This window comes from Cheilinus undulatus, linkage group 22 (genome assembly GCF_018320785.1).
Source record: "Cheilinus undulatus linkage group 22, ASM1832078v1, whole genome shotgun sequence".
Classification (NCBI taxonomy): domain Eukaryota; kingdom Metazoa; phylum Chordata; class Actinopteri; order Labriformes; family Labridae; genus Cheilinus; species Cheilinus undulatus.
In genome coordinates, this window is record NC_054886.1 from 4495728 (window position 1) to 4520803 (window position 25076).

At 38.8% G+C, this 25076-nt stretch overlaps 1 protein-coding gene across 2 annotated transcripts in view; it reads left to right on the top strand.

Moving 5' to 3' along the window:
• Positions 1-25076, top strand: part of dock11 (dedicator of cytokinesis 11) — a 147471-nt gene that overhangs the window by 28456 nt on the left and 93939 nt on the right. For both annotated transcript variants that reach the window (XM_041779093.1, XM_041779094.1), the window contains exons 8-16: positions 1846-2032; positions 4338-4417; positions 9435-9518; positions 9723-9863; positions 12515-12781; positions 19738-19860; positions 19991-20073; positions 23212-23334; positions 23538-23614. In XM_041779093.1, coding sequence (XP_041635027.1) covers positions 1846-2032; positions 4338-4417; positions 9435-9518; positions 9723-9863; positions 12515-12781; positions 19738-19860; positions 19991-20073; positions 23212-23334; positions 23538-23614 — 1165 coding nt within the window. The remainder of the gene's footprint in view (positions 1-1845; positions 2033-4337; positions 4418-9434; positions 9519-9722; positions 9864-12514; positions 12782-19737; positions 19861-19990; positions 20074-23211; positions 23335-23537; positions 23615-25076) is intronic.

Below are 25076 nucleotides of genomic sequence, written 5' to 3' on the forward strand. Positions count from 1 at the left end.
GAAGTGTGGAGAAAAGATCATCCCCACTAATCAATAACACACACATGATAGTAATAATTGAATAATAATGATATAAAAGAGCTCTCAGACAGGATCCGGATCTTATCATTCACGATAAAGAGTCTGCTCGTTGAAACGATTCGTTCACAAACGACACATCACTAGTCCCATAAAAAATACACACAAACATGGCCTGTACAGTTTCACAGTTTCAAGATCCCCTAAAACCAACACTTTCCTTGATTTGACATCGGTCAAATTTGACCTGAACAGTGTTTTTGTGTTATAGCAAACACTTTTCAGGATTGTTTCAGTGCGAAGCTGTTTTATTTTAAATACAAAGATTAAATTTAATTTGCGAGTAGAAGCTCTATAAATAAAGGTCGATTTTTATTAAGGGCCCTACGTCACTCATTGTCTGTCAGCAGATGGTTTCAGTTCTGTGTATAGCTCTCAAAAAGGTAGATGAAGCTGAGTTTGACTCATTAGTTTTTCAATACTGGATGTCTAGATTTGGAAAAAATGTTGTTTTTCTTGTTTTTTTTTGTCATTTTCTGAAACAAATAGACTGTCACAACTGGTGGAGCTGTTTATCTGTTGCACAGGAGAGACTTGGTGGGCTTTAGAATAGGAAAAATGTGTTTATATATTTTATCAGTATCAGTATTGACAAAGGCTGCAGCCTTTATTGATAAATGTTTTAGATTGGTTAAAAGCCAATAAAAGTTCTTATTCTATAATCTACAGACAGATGTATGTTTCTCAAACCACCAGAATCCAGCAGTAATTGAGCTAAAATTGCATCATGTGTACAAATGTAGTTAGTGGTCTGCTGCTGTTAGAAATTGCATAATTCTGTAATTTTGGTTTCATCCATACAAAACATAATTTAAAAAGCTAGGTTCTAAAGTCAGCAGCACCTCTACAGTTCTGTTGAGCAAATCCACTTTTTCATGTAGTACAGTTTTGTGGCTTTGAAGGGATTCTGGTTAAACAAAAGCAAACCCAAACAAAAGTCCTATCTTTGTCTTGATCTTTTTCTGTTATGCTGTCAGACAGCTATAAATAGAATCCGAGCCTGTCTGTGGCAAAAACAAGCACTATATTGGAAGTGGTTTGACAGTGGGCATTTAGTCTGAAAGATCGAGTTGCAGCCTCTCCAGACTTTCAGTCTTGCAGCTTCCAGATGAAGCAATCAGCTGGAGCAGCACCAAGACTGCTGAAACAACAGAAGCAGCAGTTTAACCAAACTTCAGCCTCCTGTAATAGTCCGGTTGTTTGTTTATTTAGCTCATTTGGTGTAACTGGCCGTGCCACTGTAACCTTTTCCTCCTTGGCACGTGCTCCTACCCTCGTGAAAGTCTGCTTCCTCATCTTGCCACACTCCAGGAGCTCTGATTGGATGGATTTAATGCATTCCACTACATTGGGCAGAAAAGTCTGGTTCTAGCTGATTATGAGGGGCCACATGGATTGGGCTGGTACCTCAGTGAGGTCTGTATGAGCAAAGAGGCTGCAGGAAAGCTTTCAGTTTGATGAGCACATTCAGAAGATGAATGGGCCGAGCGAGGAGGCTCATTACAGTTAGTGGGTTTAATGCTGAATCACGTGGAGGGTGGTGTGTTTAACAGTCAAAAGCTCCCCAAACATCTGTCTTTGTGTTACTTTAATAAATAAACCATCCTTCATATCTATTCTTAGAGTGAGGAAGTGTGTCTAAAGAGCTAAAATAGTCACTTTAAAGACAAACTAAACAACCCTCACACTGTCAGATAGATGTCAGTGTTTGTCTGTGGAAGTTAAAACAAATCCAAGTGTAAAATCTAATAACTCTTCCTCCCTTAGAGCCCAAAGATGCGGCGCAATGGCTTTGAACTGAAGATGCAGGACCGCTACAGCCACTTCCTGGCTGCAGATAGTGAAGCAGAGATGGAGGAGTGGGTGGTCACGCTGAAACAGGCTCTGCAGAGCAACCCTGAGACCACCAGCCAGGACCGGAGGAACGGAGCAGAGATACTGGAATGTTCCCTGGGTGAGCTGCCTTCATTTATAAAAAAACTACTGTAGTAATACACATAAACAAGCCCGGATCATCTTTCATTAAAGCTGCTATTTACAGTCTCATGGAAAGCTGCACAGTCATGGTCCATTTAGCTTTGATAAAAATAATAACATGTCTGAGCATTTCTGCTGAGCCTTTTAGTGGAGAGGCCTCAGCTAAAGTGGTCCTCTTCTACTGGACTGGAATGGAGAGAGTCCAGACCTCTCGTACTTTAAGTCAGAGCTCTGTGTTATGACATTTTAATAGCTTCCATATTCAAATGAAAAATAAGAAATCAATACCATAACGCTGGGTGTATAAGATGCTAGTGCTGAGTGATTTTAGCATCATAAGACCAACATAAAGTAAATGATTACTGTATCACATGCCTGGTTTTGTCATGTGTGGCAGACAGAGCCAATGAATGAGAGCATCTCTGAGATCTAGAGAGTTGAGAGCCGGCATTTTCAGAGGCAGATTTACCCTGTGAACTGCTGGTCAAAGCACAGTAAAAGCACAATCTGTTTTCCCAATGTTAAAACTACGGCGAAACAATTTAGAAAAATAATCTAATTGTGATTTTTTCCCACAATATTGCAATAGCGATTTTATATACGATTATTCCTTTGCTTTCTTTTATTCCTAAACAAGGGTTGAACAATTCTTTAAAAGTGTCTAATTCTGATGATTTTGACTCGCATTGCATATTGGATATGAATTGTTGCATTGAAGGGTTTTTGTCATTCTTATATTTAATAAGAAAAAAGTATAAAATTGAGGATGGGATAGGATTTTTTCTAGATTATTCTAAAATAAATGGCACCTTAATGATTGCATATGTCATGCTTAACATCTCTGCTACAGAAAAAGTTTAAAACTGGTATTTTGGCACAGATTTCAGGGCAAAGAAATTTTGCACCTTTTGGGATTTGAAAATTGCAGCAGGCCATATTGCGATTTAATCCAATTTTCAATTAATTGCCCAGCCCTAGTTAAAACTACTCTCGATTTCAAACTATTCCTTTATTCTTAACTTATTTTTCACACCCAAAGGGCAGGGTTATTGATCCAAACATCAAAAATCCATAAAACTGTCTGTGCTTCCGCAGACTTTCCCCCTGGTGGCAGCTGTAGAGGTAGGACTCTCCATTACAGCAGTACTGCCGTGTAAACATCAAGTTTTGGCTCTGTCTTTTCTCCTCTTAGGAATGTGACAAAAACTTAGTTTTAAATTACTATCTCCTTCTTTAGTCAGGTTATTTATAAAATCATTTTGCAGAGGTGAAGAATAAAATGTGCGATTCTGCATTGCCATGTTGTGTTCAATGGGAGATGCTGCTATCCCAATCTGACACCATGATCTAATCTCTGTATGTCTTTGTGCTGATCATGTAACTTAAAGGTATAATTTGAAAGCCACAGCTTTACTGTTTAAAATGGGCTGGGATACACAACTCTGCTGACCAAGCTAGCATGGAATGGCACCACTTTAGGGCAGTTTTTCTCCATTTGATCCTAATTTATTGCATTTAAAGGAGACGCTAGTGTACTGTTGGTGCTTGGTTGACTAAAAAGACTCCACAAAGAGAGACAGCAAGTGACGAGGTTGAGATTAGCAGCTGTGGCTCCATACTCTACAACAATTTCTATAGGCTTAGACCTCTATCTGCCACATTGTAGCTTGCAAATTTTGCAGTAAGTACAGTAGAAAAATGGAAGCGATATGCATGCTCCTAAGATGTAAATTCTTCTACTAAATGTTCAGCTTTGCAGGTACAAGTTCATAAATCAGAGCTCAGGAGCCTGAGGAAGTTGACAACTGTTGCAGCTTTAAGATTCCCTCTGCTGTTTCCTCCCAAATGTAAAACATTTGTGTGTTTCTTTAGGAGGCACTTTAGGTGAATTGTTGATCTCACTGCTTTTCAAGCTTTGGAGGAATGCCATCAGTTTTAAGCACTTGGAGTTTGCCTTGCCAGAATCTGTGGGCCTTTTTCCCCTAATATAATAATACGGTCTCTGCAGAGTGTTCTAGTGAAAGTGATTTAGCCCATCAAGGAGCTGATGAGTATGTTGGAGATCATCCAGCAGTTAAAGTTCACTCAGTCCAGGGATTCTGCAGAATAGTGAATGGCTTCTTTCTAATTTAACCAGTAGGCTGTAACATTTCAGTTTGTCCATTTAGGAAACACAACCGTCTCCATTAAGGAGACATAAAGAGAGCAAGCAGCTTGATTTATCGTCAGACGTCTATTCTAATAGTCTTTATTCATGCACGATCACTGTCTTTTCCTCTCAGATGATGATACTACCAGCCAAGGTAAAGGTGAGAGCCTGCTAGAGAGCCTGGGGAGGAGCCTACATCCTGAACTCATGAAGGTAAAAAATGGATTACAGGTTAATGATTGATTATTCTTTATTGCTACAGAATTTGCTCTTTTTTGTCAATGAAGATGCTTTTTAAACCAGATGAAGTTTTGTATTCTGGACTGCTGCTGTTTCTCGTCTTAGCTCCTCAGGGAGACACTTGATTCTGTCGTGCATGTCTAGCGTTAATGCAATCGCAGTCTTGTCTCTATTTTTGACATGCTTTGCTTGGAGGTTTGGGCAGTTACTGCCGCTCCTGAGACCGTTTTTAGTGACTCCCTTTTCCTGGTTCAAGGTTTGGACTCCCAGCTTAGGCCTGTTTTTGGTTGACATCCCTGTGAGCATTGGCAGCCTTTTCAGCTGCTCAGATTCTGGATGTGGATCCTCAAGTCCTACAGTCGCATGTCTTTGGGCAAGGACGTTAACCTCAAACTGCTCCCACTGCTGTGTCAGTGGTGTGTTGATGTGTATGGATGCCTATGGGTGGGATTAGCTATAAAAAAGCAAGAGAAATACTCATTCTTGTTAAGTAGGAATGGGGATCATTAATTTTTACTGATGATAGCCTATCTAATGTCTTATTATCTCAAGTCCTTTACAATACCACTATTTATATTTTACTGTTGTTTGATGGAAAGACAAAACAATAATGCATTTCTAACAGAGTGGTTTAAGCTGAGTAGAGCTTGAATTATGAAATATTCACATAAAAAAGGGATAAAGATCAGCTTCAACATTTTTAAAAACCTATGATGGTTTAAATTGTGCCTGGTATTGCTGCTGCAGGATGCAGCAGACAGGGTTATTAAGAAACTTCGTCTTTTCTCATCACTGATCTACTCCCAGAGAGAGGAATTAAATAGTTTTTATACTTACATTGTGGTGGGTTAAAGCCAGCGGTTCACGTTTAACTGTTTGACTTTGGAGTAGCCCACGCTGTGGGTCCAGCTAGAAATGGATAAAAATAGCCACAGTATTGCTTTAATTCATCATGCAGACGGTGCTGTGTAATGAGTGCAAATTTAAATTAAATCCCTTGAGAGTGCATGTCCATTCCCACCAGTAGCACCAGTGTCTGTGTGTGACAGTACTCCGGATGATGATCTTGGGCTTATTTTTGCGTGGCTGTGTTTGTTGTGCTTCCTCCCTCTGTTCCCCACAACAATTCCGCTCATTGCTGCTCAGATGTCCTCGGTGTTCCCTCCAGAAAATAAGCATTTCTGATTTTAAATGTTGAACATTGAATATTTAAGATCTCAAGTTGTAGCAGATATGATTGTCCTCTGAGCAGACTGGAAGAAAAAGATCACTCTTAACACAAATTACACCACAGGAAAATCTGTCAGGATAATCTGTAGAATCATCAGATAATCAGACCTTTGCTGACCTTGGTCAGAAAGAGGAATGGAGCTTTAAATCATCACGATTATCTGTGTGTGCCTGGTTTAACTGGTGGGCTCCACTTCAGAAGACAGTGCACCACCACACTAAAACTTCATCCATGTTTTATACAGTCTTAGGGTAAAACAGGTACTAAGTTACCTGTAGGTCAGGACCCTCGCAAGACACTGAGACGTGGTCGCCAGATATCTTTAAAAAAAAAAAATCCTAAGAATATTTTTTTGAGTGATTTCAAATTGTATATTTGTCCAATGTAAAATAAAAACATGGTCATTTGGGGAGATTTATTCTGAAACCAAACTAATTTAAAAAGCTGTATAAAGTAAGCCTGCCCACAGAATTGTCTGGGCCCCTGTAAAACTCAGAGAATGGGCCCTCAGCAGTTGTAATCCATCGATGATATCAATGCATGTGTTTTAGATCAGTAGCCTTGGTGCTATAACAGTTCCCTCATTTTGGAGCTGAAAAGTGTCACACTGTTATTGGGTTCTAATGTTAAAAGTGTCTATTTCTGCCACTTTTTAACCACTTTCCCCACCCAATTTTGCCACTAACATCTGCCACTCTTAATAGAATTTTTTGGACAATTTGGACCCATTTTTTACCCTTTTTACCTGCTTTCACCACATTACACTAATTTTTCCAAAATTTTAACCCATTATCATCACTTTTTCCCACCAATTTTTGCCAATTAAAACACATTTTGCCACTTGAATCCCATTTTTGTCAATTTCCACCACTTTTTTCTACCTGTTTTTTGTGCCACTTTCTGCTGGTTGTTGACTCTGCTGACCCTCTATTGCCAAAATAAACTGCCTTTTTTTCCCATTTTAACCACATTTCAATATTAGTATCCCCATTTTTGCCACTTTAACCGATTTTTGCCTTATTTGGCTTTTTTTTTTGCCACTGTTTTCTAATTTTTGCCACTTCTTACCCATTTCTACTACTTTTCAAAGACAATTTCACTACTTTTTTCTCTAATTTCAACAATTTTTAACCAATTTTAGCCATTTTTAACCCATTTTAATTCTTTTTTTAAGAAACGGGATTTACATTTGTGAAAAGACATGTGTCGTTTTGATAAGAGTGTTTATTATTCAGGTTAAATATGAAATATGGTTATCACAGCTTAACTTTAGAATGGAGGATGAGTTTGCTGACCTCCGTAGGCTCCTAGTTTGGCTGGGACCCAGAAAGCTCTCCCCTTTATCCTTGTCTTGTCTGCACATGACTATTCTTGAAAGTGCATAGCTGTTCAGCCACCTTCAGGTACAGTGGGGGTCCTGGTCTCTTGGCACCTTTATTTTTGGGGGTCGTAGGCTGCAAAGGTTGAGAGCCCTTGCTGTAAAGAACATACTAGAAGAGAAATTGATATTTAGAAGCTAACTTCTGATGCATTACTGTTCCTGTCAATGTAAAGTAGACACTTTGATTAGTGGATTAAGTCAGGTTTATCTGGTTAGAAAGAGGACTTACTATCTAGACAAACAGCTCTATCTCTTTTCTTTAGTTTTGTTATACTTTTAAGGTAGACTGACTAAAATTACTTCTGCAATAAAAGCTTTTGATGGACTTTGAACATTTCCCAGTACAGCTGTTTAGTGGCTGCCTGTTTGGGAAATCTGTTGCGTCAGAGTTAAACCTTTTCTCATATATTAGTCATTTAGAGCTAAAAACTAGTGATGGCAGGGAAGTAGTTGATCTAATTTCTGTCTAATTGCAGGGATGTACAGGCTAAAAGACGTCTCCCTCTTCTAACCTTTTTAAAACCACCTTTACAGTCTTTTGTTCCTGAATGCCTGTAGGAGTCGTAGAAGACGAGATCATTGTTGGACTCTCTTTGTTTGAGTCAGTTTTGAAGAACAGCAGCGTTTGCTCCACAGAGGTTTGAATACGTCTATAAACCCAGAGCTACGCACAGAAAACAAAGCCCTCTGTGCTGCTGTTTCACGGTCTGCTCCGGGCCGCTCCTGCTCAGCCTCTCTCTCTTCACATAAAAGATCACTACAGTTTGTCTGCAGGCACGTCACAGTCGAAACAAGCTGGATAAGAGCTCTTACTGTGACCTGAGGCTTTGATTTATCCGTCTCCTCTACATGCCCTTCTCCCTCCTTCTGTCTACATCTTTTTCCTTTACTACTCCTTGTTTGTGTTGGTTTACCGTCAGAGGAAATGCTAAGAGGCATCTGACAGTGTCTGCCTATCATTGCTCCAGATACTACCATCGTTATTACTTCTCTTAAAGCTCCTCTGAGGAGTTTTCTGGTTATGAAACAGAGGAAATTAATACAAAAGTTTCTAATTGACCCACAAAAGTGAACAAGAACAGCAGTGAGAAGATGTACTGTTCCTATGTAGTTGTTTTCAATGCTTATAAATTCTGCTGTGGGGTCAGTGTCGAATGAGGGGATTAACAGCACGGTGCAAAGAAAGGCATATTTAATGACAAAGATTAGCAGCATGGGATATTTGACTTTTTAAATACAGCAGGGTGAGATTTTTCAGCAAAGAGAGAAGAGATACAAGTTTGTCTGCAGAGGTTGCTCTGGAAGCTCTTCACACAAGCTTTAAATGACTTGTTTTTTACTTTCTTAAGTGTTGTTTGGACAAGGCATTAACGTAAATTAACAACTTAAATATTTGGATTTCAAGTGACTGCACTTATGCATGTACACTGGAGATCAAAATTAGAGAACAATTTATGAACACTTCTTTTATTCCGTAATAATGTAATTGCGTAAAATTTGAAGGATTTTTTGCTGTGGCGATACCATGCTACTGGAGCAGTGTTTTACAACAAAAAAGGAACTCCTTAGGCTGGCAGCGCTGTACTCCCTGCTTAAGAGGGACTGTCTCAGGTTGCTATAGTTACTTCTAACGGAGTAACAGCTAACGGCTGATGCGCATTCCAAATGAATTTTGATCGGTGTCCCTATATCAGAAGTTAATTGACACCAATGGAATTTGCAGAGCCAATCAGAATCGAGTATTCATCAAGACCATGGTATAAAATATATGCAACTCATGCAATCTGCCTAAAATACTGCGCTTTTACTCGTGTTTGGATGATTTTAAAACGGGACAATCCAGTTGTTCTCTAATTTTGATCTCTAGTGTATGTTAGGGTGGGAATCTTTAGGCACCTCACAATTCCATTACGATTAGGATTCAGAGGGCTATGATTTGATGTTAAATTGCTCATTGATGTATTTTGATTCTTGTGGGCTGTGGGTCTGTACTTTACATCTGTCAGTGTGACTGTAGGCTTAGAGCTCAAGTACTGTTGCAGTAGCTAGCATTATTGCAAACTTCACCTGATGAAAAATAAATGGTACTAAAAAAAGATGCACATAAACTTGCCCAGTATGTATTTGGATGACCACAATTTAAATTACCACATAGGGAGTCACTTCAAACATTAATTTTCCCTTTGGGAGACTGCCAAAACAGACTGCAACCTATACACTGGTGCAAATAATATTCTGGATTTTACAGTGAATACAAAGCTGTTGTTTAAAAATAGCTAATAGACATGGTTAAATGCAAGAAAAGGAAGCTAATTGACTAAATTCCACGCTGACGAGTATCTTACATTCTGTATGTGTTTGTGTTTTCGTCTGTGCAGTATGCCAGGGAGACGGATCAGCTCAATAAGCTCAACAGGAATGAGGGCAGACAAAAGCTTTTCTCTCTGGATCCTGAGACACAGGTATGGACCAGGACTCTTTTAACACTTTCTTACCCTATTAATTATTTATTCACTATTGATTCACACAGTTTGATCCCTCCCTAACTTCTCACCATTTCCCTCTCTTTAATCCTCTTCTGTATTTCTCTGTGTGCTCTCCTTTTGTTATATCCTCCTTTCCCTTCCTCCGTCCCTCTTATTTTTCTCTTTATATCCCACTTTTAGAGGCTGGACTTCTCGGGCATTGAGCCAGACGTGAAGCCATTTGAGGAGCGGTTTGGCCGCCGTATCGTGGTCAGCTGCCACGACTTGACCTTCAGTCTGCAGGGCTGCGTCAGTGAGAAGGGAGATGGTGTCCTCACCAATGTATGTCCTTTATTTTTCACCGCCAATATAAATTAAATCCAAACATCTAGCTTAAACAGCAGCAGTGAAAATATCTCCCTGGGGATTAACCCTGTTTGGACATCTATCCTCAAAACACACCTTTCCTTTAGCAACAACATCCAGAGCTCACACCCTCAGTGCCCACTGTCCCACATAATATACCTCCATAATTCATGTTGACCTGTCTGAAAGCAAAGGAAAGAACCAGGTCATTAGAGGAGAACATATTTAACTGTGTATATCAGGGACAAGATTCACCCAGATTTATGTGGTTTACCCACACAAAACTGAAATCAGAGACGAGGATTAAAGTTTGTGTCCACCTGCTGATTTCAGGACACCACTGAGATGTCCCAGTTTTATGTGTAGCTGCGAATATTCACCAAAGTGATGCAGCAATAGCCTATTAGCCTTTAGCTGTCAGAGTATGAGGACATTTTCATGGACAGTTTGTCTTTGTTTATTTTACTTACAAAGGCAGTCACTTGGTCGATTAATGATATCAATCAGATTGATGGAAAGTTAAAACATCGATCTAAATCGAAGCTTCAAGCCACGCTTTTATTTTGAAATCACCCCCTGCACACCTGTTGACAGTTTCCACCTCAGGCAGCGTCCTCAACAAGCTAGATGCAAGCTAGCTAACTAGCGGGAGTGGCTTAAAGTTTTGTGGCTGAGGGAAAGAGGATATCCTTTCTTCTCTCAGCTTGTGGACAAATTTCAGACATTTCTGCAAATAAATGTTATTGTAGTGAAATGCAGACCTTTGTTCTTTATATTTAAGAGATGTTTTTGTTAAATACAGGGACCTGTCAATAATTTAATTGCCAAAACGTTTTTTTTCTGTGTCTCTTTGAAATTTGTGCATAAAATCATGTGATGTCTATCTCAGACCCCTATATCAAATCAAAATCATATTGGAAAATATTGTATCGTTGTCCAAAATGTTGCGTATCGTATATGGATGAATCTGGTGATTTACACCCCTATTGTCAGTTAAAATACAGAAAGCAACTTCAACATGCCACCATACTAATGTAACTGGTAATTAAGCATCAGTAAAGCTGCTGTCAAACATTATAGCTATGTAACACAGGCAAAAGAGACTCAACCACCTTCAGGTACAGTGATCTGAAAATATTTTCATTTGCCAAAGGGGGGCCCGATGGAAAAAGTTTAGGAACTACTGTTTTAATCCATTTTCCAAGATAGCGTGGAATTTTGGACGTCCCCTGAAGACCGTTCCTACTATCTTGGGTAACCCAGATTTATTTCACAAATAAAAGGGAGACATCTTGAGAAAAAAACAAAATTTTACTCATAATCATAGGAAAACCTAAACTTACTACAAATTACTGAATGTCCACTCAGAGCTTCCGTAGTTTTTTTTCGTGGCATACATTCGCGACCCACTAGAAAAAGCTTCCCGACCCACCAGTTAAGAACCACTGCTCTATACTGTCCTGCTGTTTTGTACTATGCCAGTTGTGTCTGAGATTATTTTTTAATACCTCACTAATTAGTTCATGATGGAATCGGTTTAACATTCATAGATTTTTTTTAATCCAAGCTTAAAGACACCAGGCTAGAAACCTATTTGCCCCAGATGAAGAAGTAGTTATGCAAGAACTCACGCTAAATATTGACATACTTTATTGTGTTAACTGTGAAGTGTTTCTACTGGCTCGAGGCGGCAGTTCAAAGCATTTCTTTGCCAGAGCGAGTTGCTATAGTCATAAAACACTAAGTTAGACCTCTTCCTGCTGCTGCTTTAGTGCGGCCTGTAGAAGAGTTGAATCATATTTGTGGTTTGGAAGCAGCGTTCCCTCCCAATTTTCTTCCTCCTGTTCCTTCCACAGTTTAATGTTTGTTGAATAACATCCATTCAGCAAGTGCAAAGTCATTTAAAAATGTGTGGGCAGAGCTGCATGAGCACCAATATTCCTATCAAACTAGAAATAAAAGTAATTTTAGAGTGGAGTCTGATTTACTCAGCAGCATTCTTTCTGTACAGTATCTATTCTTACATTTTGAAATTCAGTTCAGTAAATGTTTCCTAAATTTTATATTAATCTGCACAAATTGAAAAACATCAAAATTCCACATTCAAGTGAGTACAAGCACAAGACAAGCTCAAAGCAAAGGGAAATAGGCTTAACTTCCCTCATTAGTGTGGGTAATAACAGAGCGACATGTAGCCTGGATTATCCCAGTGACCAGGCGATTGTTTTGGGGTAATTCACAGATTTCTTAATATAAGTTTTAGTACAAATTTGAGAGCTCAAATACTTGTTTTTCCCCTTAATTTCTCAGCCTGGGTTTTTTTTCTGCAAACATGCAACATATGCTCGACATTTTTGTGCACAGCCTCAGAACTATTTAAAAACAAACCCGTATAGGGTTAACATGACGATATGTGTTACTGAAATATGCAACTGGCATGTTAACTCAGCGTCATCGGATCTCGTAACTCTCAGAAACACAGAGCTTTTGTGCTTTCTTAATGGAAGGATGAAACTAAATACAGCCAGTGTGAAATAGGATGTTCTGTTGATGAATCAGGGATCCTGTGCATCCCGGCTGTTGTAAACAATTTTTAAAACCTTATTTGTCTCTCTGTCGATCCTCAGGTGGAACCATTCTTCATCAGCTTGGCTCTCTTCGATGTTTCAAAGAGCTGCAAGATTTCAGCCGATTTCCACGTGGACCTTAACCCGCCCTGCGTCAGAGAGATGCTGACCGACACCTCGGGTCAGCTCTCTCCTCCTTCAGACTCAGAGGGTGGAGGAGGAGGAGGAGGGGGAGTTGGAGTCATGGTGAACGGAGACTCAGGGAAAGGGAACGGCCTGCCAGTACTTCAGAGGGTTTCTGAGGCTCTGCTGCGCTTCCCCACACAGGTATGGACTGGTTTTAGGAAGTGACTGTACCTGAGTCACTGAGATGAAGCAGCCACTCACAGCGGGTGTGAAACCATGAAAAATAGTTGTATCATTCATACAAACTAAGGTGTGTTTGATTCTTCCTGATCAGTGCAAGATTATTTGGGGTCAAAAGAGAAGACAGACAAAATCCTCATGACTAAACCCATTGTCTGCCTGATTAATATCAACAGGCCTCTCATGGTGTTTAAAATGCCCCACCTGCCATGCTCCGTTGTCTTGAATCATGGAGTCTTTCCAATCAAAGTAGCACCCACATGGTAATTTAATGTACAGTACATCACTGTTTTCTTTAAATGGATGACACACAGAGAGTATAAGAATCAGCACCTGCAGGGCACGGGGAAATGGAACTTTCATTAGCTAACTACCAGAGAAAACTTCTAGGTTTATAGGTTGATGATAGTTTGATTATAGTTTAGTGAGCCCCAAATGGACTCTTATTCCAGGTATCAAGCACCTAGCCCAGCAGTAGCGAGTTTGGCAGCTGTTGTGTGCCAGAGCTGCACTTGAGGCCACCATATGACCCAACTATGCTCTGCAGCGCTGGTTTGTTATGATTTAAGAAGAGTTCTTCAAGACAGAGGGATGTTAGAGTTAGAAAATGATTTAACTCTTAGTCATAGTCAAGCTTTTAAGTGTTCTAAAATTAAAAGCAGAGATGTTTGTTGTGTTTTTCTGGGGTCTGGCTCCTGTTATTGAATCACAAAGAAAAGTCAGCTAGCAGCTATTTTGGCACTTCTGGCTTGCTGTCATCCTGTCGGGTTCTGCTGACGTGGTTTTTATTGATGTGAAAGTCACACTTAATCTCTTTAGTTTCCGTTTTCTGTGGTGTTTGAAAGTTTTAGATCACATGAGAAATCACGCAAAACCTAAGGCTGTGGTTTACTCTCTATTTTGACGTGGTCAGACACATATCTGTTTGTCGGTCTTTGTTGCATTGTTGCTTTGTGTTTTGTTTGTGTTTGTAGCATTTCCACGTTTAGGATGGTTTATGGTATCAAGATAGGAAGCTCTGCTCTAAGTAAGCCCATACAAAAGGATAGCATTTACTTAGAGCTACAGTGTGAAAGCTCAATAATCTTAACCTACAAGACTATTAAATACACCAGTTTATCAGCTGCTGTAAAAGTGAGAGGAAACCTCTGAAGCACTTCAAAAGATTAGGACTGTAGAAACCCCCTCTGGGTAGTGTGTCCTTAGGACCAACCTTTTACCTTAACACCCCATATCTAAGATAAGCAAAGTGCACCTCAAGACTCTTTTTGAAAAACTAAACATCAATTTTAATTGTTTTCATTGAAAAAAACCTACATAATTGACCAACATAGATTTGTTATTGACAAAATATCTATAGAGAAACTATCCATTATTATGACGGCGTATAATAGAGAGGATTTGTTAATTTTTAAAGAAATAACTTGAAATTCTTAAGACTAAAAAGTTGTTAGTTACAAGAAATATATATCTATATATATCTTTATTTATATATATGTATATATATATATATATATATATATATATTTTTTTTTTTTTTTTTTACTTTAAAACAGTGGTTCCCAACCTTGGATCCAGGTCATAATGTATTAGGGCCAACCAAAAAGCTGAATAAATGAAGAAAATCTGTTCATTTTATTGCAAAAATATCAACATTTTCTGAAAAAAAAACCCCTAAATCTTAGAGATTATAAAGTCGTGTATTTACATGGAATCAAACTCAAAATTACAGGGTCCAGAAAGGCTTAAATTTTCACACCAAAAACTCAAAAATACCAAGTTTTAAAACCTACAAGTTACAACAGTATTAAGTAAAGAAGAAATGCAAGACAGCTGAAAATAGTTGTCGAATGGTTAGTTATTACATAGATATTTTGTCCAGAACAAATGTATGTAGGCCTATTTTGTTGGGATTTTTTCAATTAAAACAATTAAAATTGATGTTTAAAATTGATTCTTAGATATGAGTGGGGGGGCCATAAAGAAAAAAGGTTCGGAATCACTGCTGTAAAAGCTGTAAATGTACTTGAACCAAAATGTATGTGACTATAAAGTCAAATATCCAACTTCTATTTTCAACTTACTTGTATGTTTTTTTGTGTTTTATGCTGTTGTATTTTTTATGTTTTAAAACTTGATATTTTTTAGTTTTTGGTGTGAAAAATTAAGCCTTTTTAAACTTTGAAATTTCAAGTTTTTTTCTTGTAATTTCCAACTTTTTTAACCCTGAATTTCTGAGTTTGATTCCTTGTAAATATTCGACTTTATAATCTCTAAAATTTAGTGGGTTTTTTTTTCTAAAGATGTTGATGTTTTTGCACAAAAATGAACAGATTCTCTTAATTTTTTCAGTTTTCCTGTTGGCCCTAATACATTATGTTTTTAATCATGGTTCTAAAAGAATATATATATATATACATCTGATTTTGACAGCATCAGAGCAGACAGGGTCCTGCCCCCTTCCTAAGATCTTTTGCACCATCCTGAAGGTGCCCAGACTCCAGGTTAGAAACCACTGCCTTAGGGGACCTGCCAAATCCTAAGTCATGTATATAATTTACAAAAAACACAAAAGAAATGCAATTAAACCACTGCTATCAGTGGAACTTAAAAGACACCTTTCATTTTCCAGGACTCATCAGGCAGGCTGTTTCTTTTCCCAGTCACTTGACAAACTTCCTCTTCACTAACAGTCTAGAAACTATGTTCTCTCTTACATCAGAGGACTCTGCTGAGGGTGTGACAACATTATGATTGACCTGTGTCCTTAAATACATGATAATAATGATCTTTTCCCGGTAATTTAAAGAGTTAAACTCCTTTTTGTCCATCAGTGACCACTTCCAGTATAGTGAGTGTGTCTTCAGACAATGATAAGCCCGTGTCTGGCCCTTTAAGACACTCTTGTTCATTAGTTTTATGATACTAGCCTGGAAATGATTGATAATGATGAAACTTAGACAAAAGACATTTTTAATGGAAGGGGAGTAGAATAAACTGTTTTATAGTTGAGTGCAAAAACAGACAAAATGAAGCAAATCAGCATTTTAAACAAGTGAAAATTAAATTTAAAAAATTAGTTAGTTATGTCAAACACAGACCCACACTGGAGCAGTTAAGAGTTGATCTAAGATCATTGTTAATTGGACGGTTTGGTTGTCATTCTTTTGGCTTTTAAATGTGTGTGATTTTTTTGGCTTTTGGATAAATACAGTGATCTGATCCCCACCTCTGACTGCTTGGCTCCTTAAACTGATTAGGTCACTCAGCATGACTGCTGCCTGTTGTAAATTAGCACCACTTAGGATCTGAAGATACTCAGATACTCTTTTCCCTATTCTGTGACAGGAGACGTGACCTGGTAGCACAGCAACAGATTAAAAACAGAGCTGCAAGTGAAAACAAGGCAAGCTGTGTTAAAAGCACCAGTCATACACACAGCATTTTATAGTGTTTTAAAGAGTAAAACTAGAACATTTAGAGTATTAAAAGAAAACTAGATTAAACCAGTGGAGACCTCAAAACACAAAGTGTGCGATGAAAGATGCGCTGGTCACATGACTTAAAGCTATGAATAGGCCTAATGTCATGCTTGCTAACAGACATCTGTGAAGCACAGATAGAGACACATGCATTGAAAAAGAGGAGGCACCACCTCTGTGATTAGTGTGCCGCTCTAGCTCTGCAGACCACAGTTTAATTTAGGTGCATTGGGTGTGGTCCAAGGACAGAGTCTCTGCTTCTTACATCAGCAGCTCATGGGAGGACATGGACACTGTTCCAGTCCATTACATAATCACAAATCCAGTACACTTGTTCAAATATACAAGACTTTTCTCCCAGCTACAAGCCGGCTGAGCGGCATGAAGAAGCTATGACAGTAGAAGTTATTCAAGGAAGCAGAAATCAAGCTGTGTTTTTCCCCTGAGTTGTAAAGTTTGTGTTGCAATGGGTTATGAGCCACAAATCATAGTGTCAACATTCAAAAGAAGCAGCTTTTTGTGGTTGTGTTAAAAGTATGCAGATGGAGAAGATGGGCAGGATTGGCTTTAAGTGAACCAGGCAGCAGCAGCTACTCTTCTCTAATGTGAATTATTCACACCTCTTTTGTGATTCCTGCATTTTTTATCATGACTTTTCATCAGTTATTTCTAAAATCAATATATTATCTCCTACATTTTCCTGTCTATGTTTCCAGAAACCTCCATAGGTTACATTTTAATTACTACTCTCTCTGAGTGTCATTTCTGCCCCTTGAAATTGTTTGTGCACTCTGACACCACTGAGATGAAAGACAGCCCCTTCACAGCAGCAAAAAATAGATGTGAGCCTTATGTGGTTTTCCTGTATAACTTCAGCTCACAGCAGCCACTTCCCTCATACTCGACTTACAGAAAGCAGCTCAGTTATTAAGACTCAGAAGACATGAGATGTTTTAATCTGCTTGAAAGCAAACTTCTTACCATTTTCATAATGTCAGACCCGTCTCTCAATGCAGCTTCTTAAATGAAATATATTCATACAGCTCTTTATATCAGAGGTCCACAGCTTGACTTCTGCCACAGAAATTCACATCTGTTTTAAAGTTGTCTGCACAAATTGGTGCTTAAAGTTTGATTTCCCTTTTTCCTGTTAAGGTAATAAAGTTTGTGGTATTCTGGTCTAATTATTTTGAAAATGTGCACTTAAATATACTCACAGCCACAGCTCAACCCAGTGATTCTCAACATGGGGGGCGCGAGACAATGAGAATGGGGTCTCTTTCATGACTTGAAAAACTATGATTTTTTTCTAAATTACACTTTTGCCACTTTAGATCAGTTCTGCCAAATTTTAACCCATTGTCATCACTTCTCCCCACCAATTTTAACACTTATTTGCCACTTTAAACCCATTTTTGTCCATTTTTAACCCTTTCCATCACTTTTTTCTGCCTGATTTTGCTACTTCTGAACTAATTCGTGCCACTTCCTGCCTATTGTTGCCTCTGTTGACCCATTATTGCCACTATTAACCACTTTCATGCCCGTTTTTGCCCACTTGAACCACATGTCATTATTTGTTATGTTCATTTTTACTAGTTTAACCCATTTCTGCCAATGTCTGCATATTATCCTGCCTCAGTTAACCTTTTTTTTGCCAGTTTAGATCAATTTTTCATCCCATCTCACCAAATTTTCCACCCATTTCTGCCGCTATTTAATCCCCTTTTACCACTTTTTATGGCCGTTTTTTAAAACTTTAAATGTCACATATTTTACCTTTTAAGACAAGCTGATATTGGTCTCAGAGGTCCCCAAAACATGCCTGTGAATTTTGTTGCTGAAAAACCACTCCATGATAGGATTAGCAACCCCTCTGTTACAGCCCTGCTGAGAACGAGCTGTTTCTGTGGCTTTAAATGTTAATGAGCTTTCTGACCCCGCCCCTGTCAAGAAATGGATGTTGTTCTCCTGATCCTCCTCTCAGCTGCCAGCTGAGAGGAGGATCAGGCGAGGAGGGCGGGACTTTCTTCCAAGCAGGAAGGGCCAACCGAACCTAGGGGCAAGGCTAACTCCCCATGTGACATCATGAGGGGAAATCTGAGAACGGCTTGTTTGAGCACATTTTTTGAAAGATGGAGAAAGAGAGGGGGGAGGGAATGGATCTTCCTTATTCTTGTGGGGATTGTGGACAGGGCAGGGGCACATAGTTTTGCTAGAAAAGCCTGAAAAAGTGGCTTTTGCATAATATGTGACCTTTAACCCATTTTTGCCATTATTTTGCTATTTTTGTACTACTTTTATCTAATTTTTGCTGCTTCTAATCCATATTTGCTACTTTCAAAATCCCATTTCACCACCCTTTCCACCATTTTTTGGCATTTTAACCCATTTTAGTTATGTTTTTCAGAAATGGATTTACATTTTTAAGATGGCTATTCCACAAAAGAATTAAGAAAACTATTTGTTTATTTGAAAAGAATTGTTATTTTTCATGTTATATATGAAATATGGATATCACAGCTTAACTTTACAGTGGACAATTATTTTCCTGACCTTCATGGGCCCCCGGTTTGACTGGGCCCCAGAAAGCTCTCCCCTTTTCCCCCCTCGTGGACGGCCTTGTCTGTACATGACTATTCTTGATTGTTCATAGCTACGTTCAACCACCTTCAGGTACAGTGGGGGTCCCCGGTTCAGTACCTTTACTTTGGGGGTCAGTTGAGAACAATGGGCTAAACCGATCAGATCTTTATTCTTTTCACTTAACCTGGGAGGCGAGGTCTGCTCTCATCTTCTAAAGTCAGAGTTTCAGCTTCTTCACTCTGGCTGGTTGTTGCTTCTAAGGGGAGAACAAAGCACTACAGCATCCCTTTAAACCTGCAGCTATGGCACTTCTCAACAAAACTAGAACAAAATAATGCTCTTTAACTTTAGAGGGATAGTTATTGTTTTAGAGCTGGTGTCTTTGCATTGACTTGATTCAGTAACGGAAACATTCCAATGTTAGTTTTTAATGTACAGATGCACCTCAGAAAATTAGAATACCATGAAAAAGTTTAACTCTGTGATTTAACTTAAGAAGTGAAACATAGGTTAGGTTAAAGGTGACTTATATTCCAGATTTTACAGTAATATCCTCATTTCTCTGTGGTAGGAGAAGGCGGATAGAGTCCTTAAATAATAGTCTCAGTTCTGACACATTTACAGTTCCTGTGCATGTGTGTTAAGTTAGTTAAATTGTAAAATGTCTTCCCTTCTAGATTATCACACTTAAAGTAAAGGTCTTTAAAGCTGTCAAAGAATCCATGGAATTAGGTTTTATTGGCTTAATGATTCCCAGAATCCTGCAGTAAGCTCACAGTGAAAACAGTTATTAGCTGCAGCATAATGAAGTCCCTGCTGAATCTCGCTCTTTCTCCCTCTCTCCTGCAGGGTATCTTTTCAGTGACCAACCCCCACGCCGACATCTTCCTGGTAGCCCGCGTGGAGAAGGTGTTACAGAACGGCATCACTCACTGCGCAGAGCCGTACATCAAGACCTCTGACATCAACAAGGTCCGGCAGTTTTGCTTTTTTCTAACCAAACTAGAGACAAAGGCTGCCTTTATTGACCAGTTCCACATATTGTGTTTTGCCCACCATATTGATTTTGTGTCTTCTGTTTGTATTCCCTTGAATTTTTCAGACTGCCCAGAAGGTGCTCAAAGCTGCCAAGCAGACGTGCCAACGCTTGGGCCAGTACAGGATGCCGTTCGCCTGGGCTGCCAAGTAAGACAGGAATACCCCATGAGTCTGAATAGTACACTGAAATAAATCTGTTTTGGATTCTTCAGCATCAACCAAGACTGCACAGAATATCATTATAACACCTAATATAGATAGAATCTTATTTTAGACCCTGAAAGTCCATGAACCCACAGTAAATATGTGCAATTTTACACATTCTGTCCATGCTTCAATGGAGGTTTTCCAAGGTGAAAGAAGCTTTAGTTTAATCATGCTCACACTGAGATTAAATTTTTGGTAACAAGTAATCTGAACTTGCCACAAAGCTGCACATGTTTTATGTGGGGAAAATGTTAAGAGTAGGATGGGACAGGCTACCAAAAATGATAGCTTGTTATCATTCTGATTTACAATTACCAAACCACAGGGGCCAAATATTTGCATTTTATCGGACTGTTTCGTAAAGTATCTTTGAAAAACACACAGTGTTGTATCATCATAAATGCTTATATATATATATGTTGATGTGTCTATATAATATTTGAAAAATGGGCCAAAAATATTGGCTGTTATTATGAAGTGTATGGGTTTCTCAGCTGAGTTCCTCCTTAAACTTTTAATGGTTGTTCAAAGGACTAAAGGTTTAGGTCATGCATATATCCCTATCAAAAACAGTATTTGTTCAAAGAATTTTGTAAATACCAGCATGTCTAATTTCCACAAAAAATCTAACATGAGGCGTCCCTCATTTTGTATCCTATATTTTGGTGTGGTATGTAATCCTCTTGTCTGTTACTTTACAGAATTGTAAATTTTGCATCATATCTAATGATATGATCTGTTATGATTGTATCATATTTATAATATATTATTGTGTACTATATTATAAATATGATACAATCATATTTATAATATATTATGGTGTGCGCAAGGCTTTGTCTGCTTTGAGGTATAAGAGCTCAGATAAAGCAGTTATTAAGTAGTTTATACAAAGGTCTTTTGATAAGAAAAGCATGCATAGGCCTTTTTTTTAGGGTTTCATCAGTGAAACAATCAAAATCTATGTTGATTTTTGGCGGCAGTGTGTCACTTATTCTTCTCTCTTGGATCCTGGGAGGGCTCAGCTTTTTTTGGGTACATGTAGGGAGGGTAGGCTCCAAGTAAATTGACTGGGAAATACTGCCTTATGGTATCTTAGCTTATCATACCCTGTTGTGGTTTATCATGCCATGAGTTATTCTGCAAGTCCTTGCCCAAGAAAGGATAGTGTAGTCTTGAATATCATATGATATTGTTACATTAGTGCCTTGCAAAATATGCATTTTTGCACTGTTATGTTATTGTTCATATCATACCATATTGTTTCATATCATACCTCATTGTATCATATGGTGTTGTACCATATCGTATCGTATTGTACGTTATCGTAACCTATCATTTCATATCCTAGTGTATTGTACATTATCGTATCCTATTGTACCTTATCATATTGTATCATATTATATATCGTTATATCGTTTGATCGTATCATATCATATCGTGCTGTACCTTAAGGTATCATATCCTATCGCATCGGATTGTACCTTATTGCAGTGGTTCTCAACCTTTTCAACCCACGACCCCCAAAGTAAAGGTGCCAGTCACCAGGGACCCCCATTGTACCTGAAGCTGGTTGAACACACCCATGCACATTCAAGAATAGTCATGGGCAGACAAGGCTGACCATTGGGGGGGGGGATTGGAGAGTTTTCTGGGGTCCAGCCTACCTGGGGGCCAGCAGAATCATGGTCCATTGTAAAGTTAAGCTGTGGTATTTTATATTTAACCTGAATAATAACCACTCTTATCAAATCAACTTTTAATTTATTTATGTAGTAAGTAGCCCTCTTAAAAATGTAAATCATTTTTATAAAAAAAAAAAAAAAAACAGAATTAAAATGTTCAAAATAGCTAAAATTGGTTAATAATGGTAAAAAAATGGTGGGGAAGGTGGTGAAAATGTATGTAGCAGAAATAGGTTAAAAATGAGATAAAAGTGGTTAAAAATAACCAAAAAAATTGCAAAAATAGGTTTAAGTTGCAAAAATGGGCATATTAAGTGGTAAAAGGGAATTCAAAAGTGGCTGAAATGGTGTTTAAGTGGCAAAAATTGGTGGACATTTGGTAAAATCGGATGAAAATTTACATAAACTGGCATAAAAGGGTTAGCTCAAGCAGAAATAGTCAGAAACTGGCAAAACTTGGCATCTCCAATTATGAAACAGGGCTTAATAAGTAGTGAAAGGGTTAAAAGTGGCAATAATGTTTCAACAGAGCCAACAATAGCAGAGTTGCAAGATTTGGTTTAGAAGTGGCAAAAACAGATAGAAAAGTGGTGGAAAGGGTTTAAAATTGACGAAAAAAATGGGTTTAAGTTGCAAAAATGTGTTAAAATTGGCGAAATTGGAGGGAAAAAGTGATTAAAAATGGGTTACAGTTAGTCAAAATTGGTTTATTAAAGTGGCAACAGTGTAATTCAAAAATGTTTGTAGTTTTTTTTAAGGCATCTGGAGACCCCCTCTCATTATCTCGCAACCCCAAATGGGGTCCCGACCCCAATGTTGAGAACCCCTGCCTTATTGTATCGTATCAAATGGGATCGGATCAGATCCTAGTGTATCATGCCATGAGTTACTGTGCAATCTCTTGCCCAAGAAAAGGATAGTGCAGTCTGGGATATCATATAATATCTCTATGATTGCCTTGCAAATATGAATAATGCAGAATTGTTATATTATTGTTATTAGGGGCTATGTATTGTGTATCTTTTAATATCATGTGTGTCTCTGCTATATCCAGTTCTCATCAGACTTTTTAAGTACTTCACATTATAGGGCCACCTTTTTAACTGCAGTGAGTGTGTGTTGGACTCTTGCATCTTAACAGTGCCCTAGCCTTAATGGTGTACATAAAAAACAAGCTCAGGCACACAAGAGTTTTTCCATACAAAGGTGAGAAGCAGCTCCAATAATATAACTCTTTCAGATGGCAGTATAACCTGTTAGAATCACATCAAATACAGCGCTGTCTTTTCCTGCCAGCTCCCACATTTGCAGATGTGTTTCTTTAACCTTGAATCTAGTGTTAAAATCTGATGTTTTCATGAGACTGGATCTGTAGCCATGTGTGATGTGTTTCCAGGCAAGTGTTCAAAGACGCTCAGGGCAGCCTGGACATGGATGGGAAGTTTTCTCCTCTCTACCGTCAGGACAGCAGCAAAATCTCCACTGACGACATCATCAAGCTGCTGGCCGACATCAGGAAGTGAGTCATCACCACCATGCTTCTGCTTAGTTACCGTAGCTCAAAACACTTGTGTTTTATTTATTTTAAACCTCTGTAAGTTTGTATTTTATGTGCTGCAAAGGAGACAGCGCTCTGCATAAGAAGACAACTTTGATGCCCTGTGTTTAAAAATACTTGGATGTGATTGTTTCTGATGTGATTAATGTGTTTGTCCTTGTCAGACCTGAGAAGAGTAAACTCCAGACCATCCCTGGACAGCTAAACGTCATCATTGAGTGTGTGCCTCCTGACTTCTCAAGTATGTCATTTCTAAGCACTCCCCTTATTCTAACATGAAGAAACTTCTCTTTTTAAAGCTTGCACTAAAACCATCAATTGATTCTGTTGTAGTTTACAGTAAGAAACTGTTCCCATGCATTCAGCTCTCTGTTAAGGTGATGCACTCTGTTATTGGATCTGACGTTACATAAGACCTGTCTTCCTGTGCTCTTGTGTGAATCTGCAACTCTGTAGTTTGACAGTTGGCCTCTGCTGAACTTTTCTAGAGCCTAGTGCCAAAAACAAAAGTAAAAAAGATCTTTTTTTTTAACTCCGATCATTCCCTAGGAGCAGACAACATTGTTAAATTAATATCACTCGTTAGGGCGTCTCTGGATTAATGCTAGAGTGTTTACAGAGCTGCAGCTACTGTCCACTTTGTTGGCAGGTTAACACTGAACAGCAACCACTTTCTCACATGTTTCTTGTTTAATAGCTGCTGTTTCTGACAGCTTAGACCGTTGGAAAGCTCTGCACATGTCTGAATGCTTTTATTCTGATTAAGTTTATTACATCTGTACACCAGTCTTTAAAACAGGGATAATCAACTGGCAGCCCGAGAGCCACATCTGGCCCCCTAAATGTTTGTTTTTTAAATACTCTCTACAGCTTTTAAAGCAACTCTGAAACAATTTAGATTGAAAAAAATTAAATCAGGAATGGCTTTGTTTCATCCATTTTTCAATAATCCAGTTGTCAGCCATTATTAGGAAGTATAATGCGTGTTAAACACACATTTATCAGTCTGTTCTTTCTTGATAAAAACTGCAGTTTCCTGTGGAAACAGGTGTCATAGGAGTGCACTTTTCCTGCTCGGGTTTCCCCCTTGTGGCTGGCTGCGATATAGGGACTGATCTCACTGTTAAGCCGGGTATACACTATGCGATTTCAAGCCGACCCTACAACAGTCGTGGCAGAATGTCAGCTCACACCGTGTGTCTGAATCGCTCATGACGCACGACCATTGCACACTATTTATGTGCTCACACTGTATGATCCGATGGTTGTGCCCGACCTGAGTGCTCACACTGTACGAGTGAAGTTGGGATGGACTGTGACAGAAATCCGTAGTTTCCTTTTTAAAAAGTCTCACACACTGAGGGTGAAGTGTCTCCACTCATATCCTCTCTCTCCCTCCCTCTCCCGCCACCTCTCTCTGTCTCAAACACACAAACAGCATCCCCATCCGTGCCAGCTGCAGTTCCATGGGTAGGAGTATTTCCTGCTCGTGTATTCCCTTTATCATAGCAGGGTGCATCAGAAAGTCATTGCAGCTGTTGTAATGGTGATTTAGGACGCCATACAGTTTACAGAGGAAAAATACCCTCAAGTTGAGGATTCTGCTCGCGTTTCTGCTCTCACTTTGAAGTGTCTGGAGTTGTACGACCCCTGTTTTATGAGATCAGTTTATTTAGCCTTGATGCAAACAGTGAGATAGAATC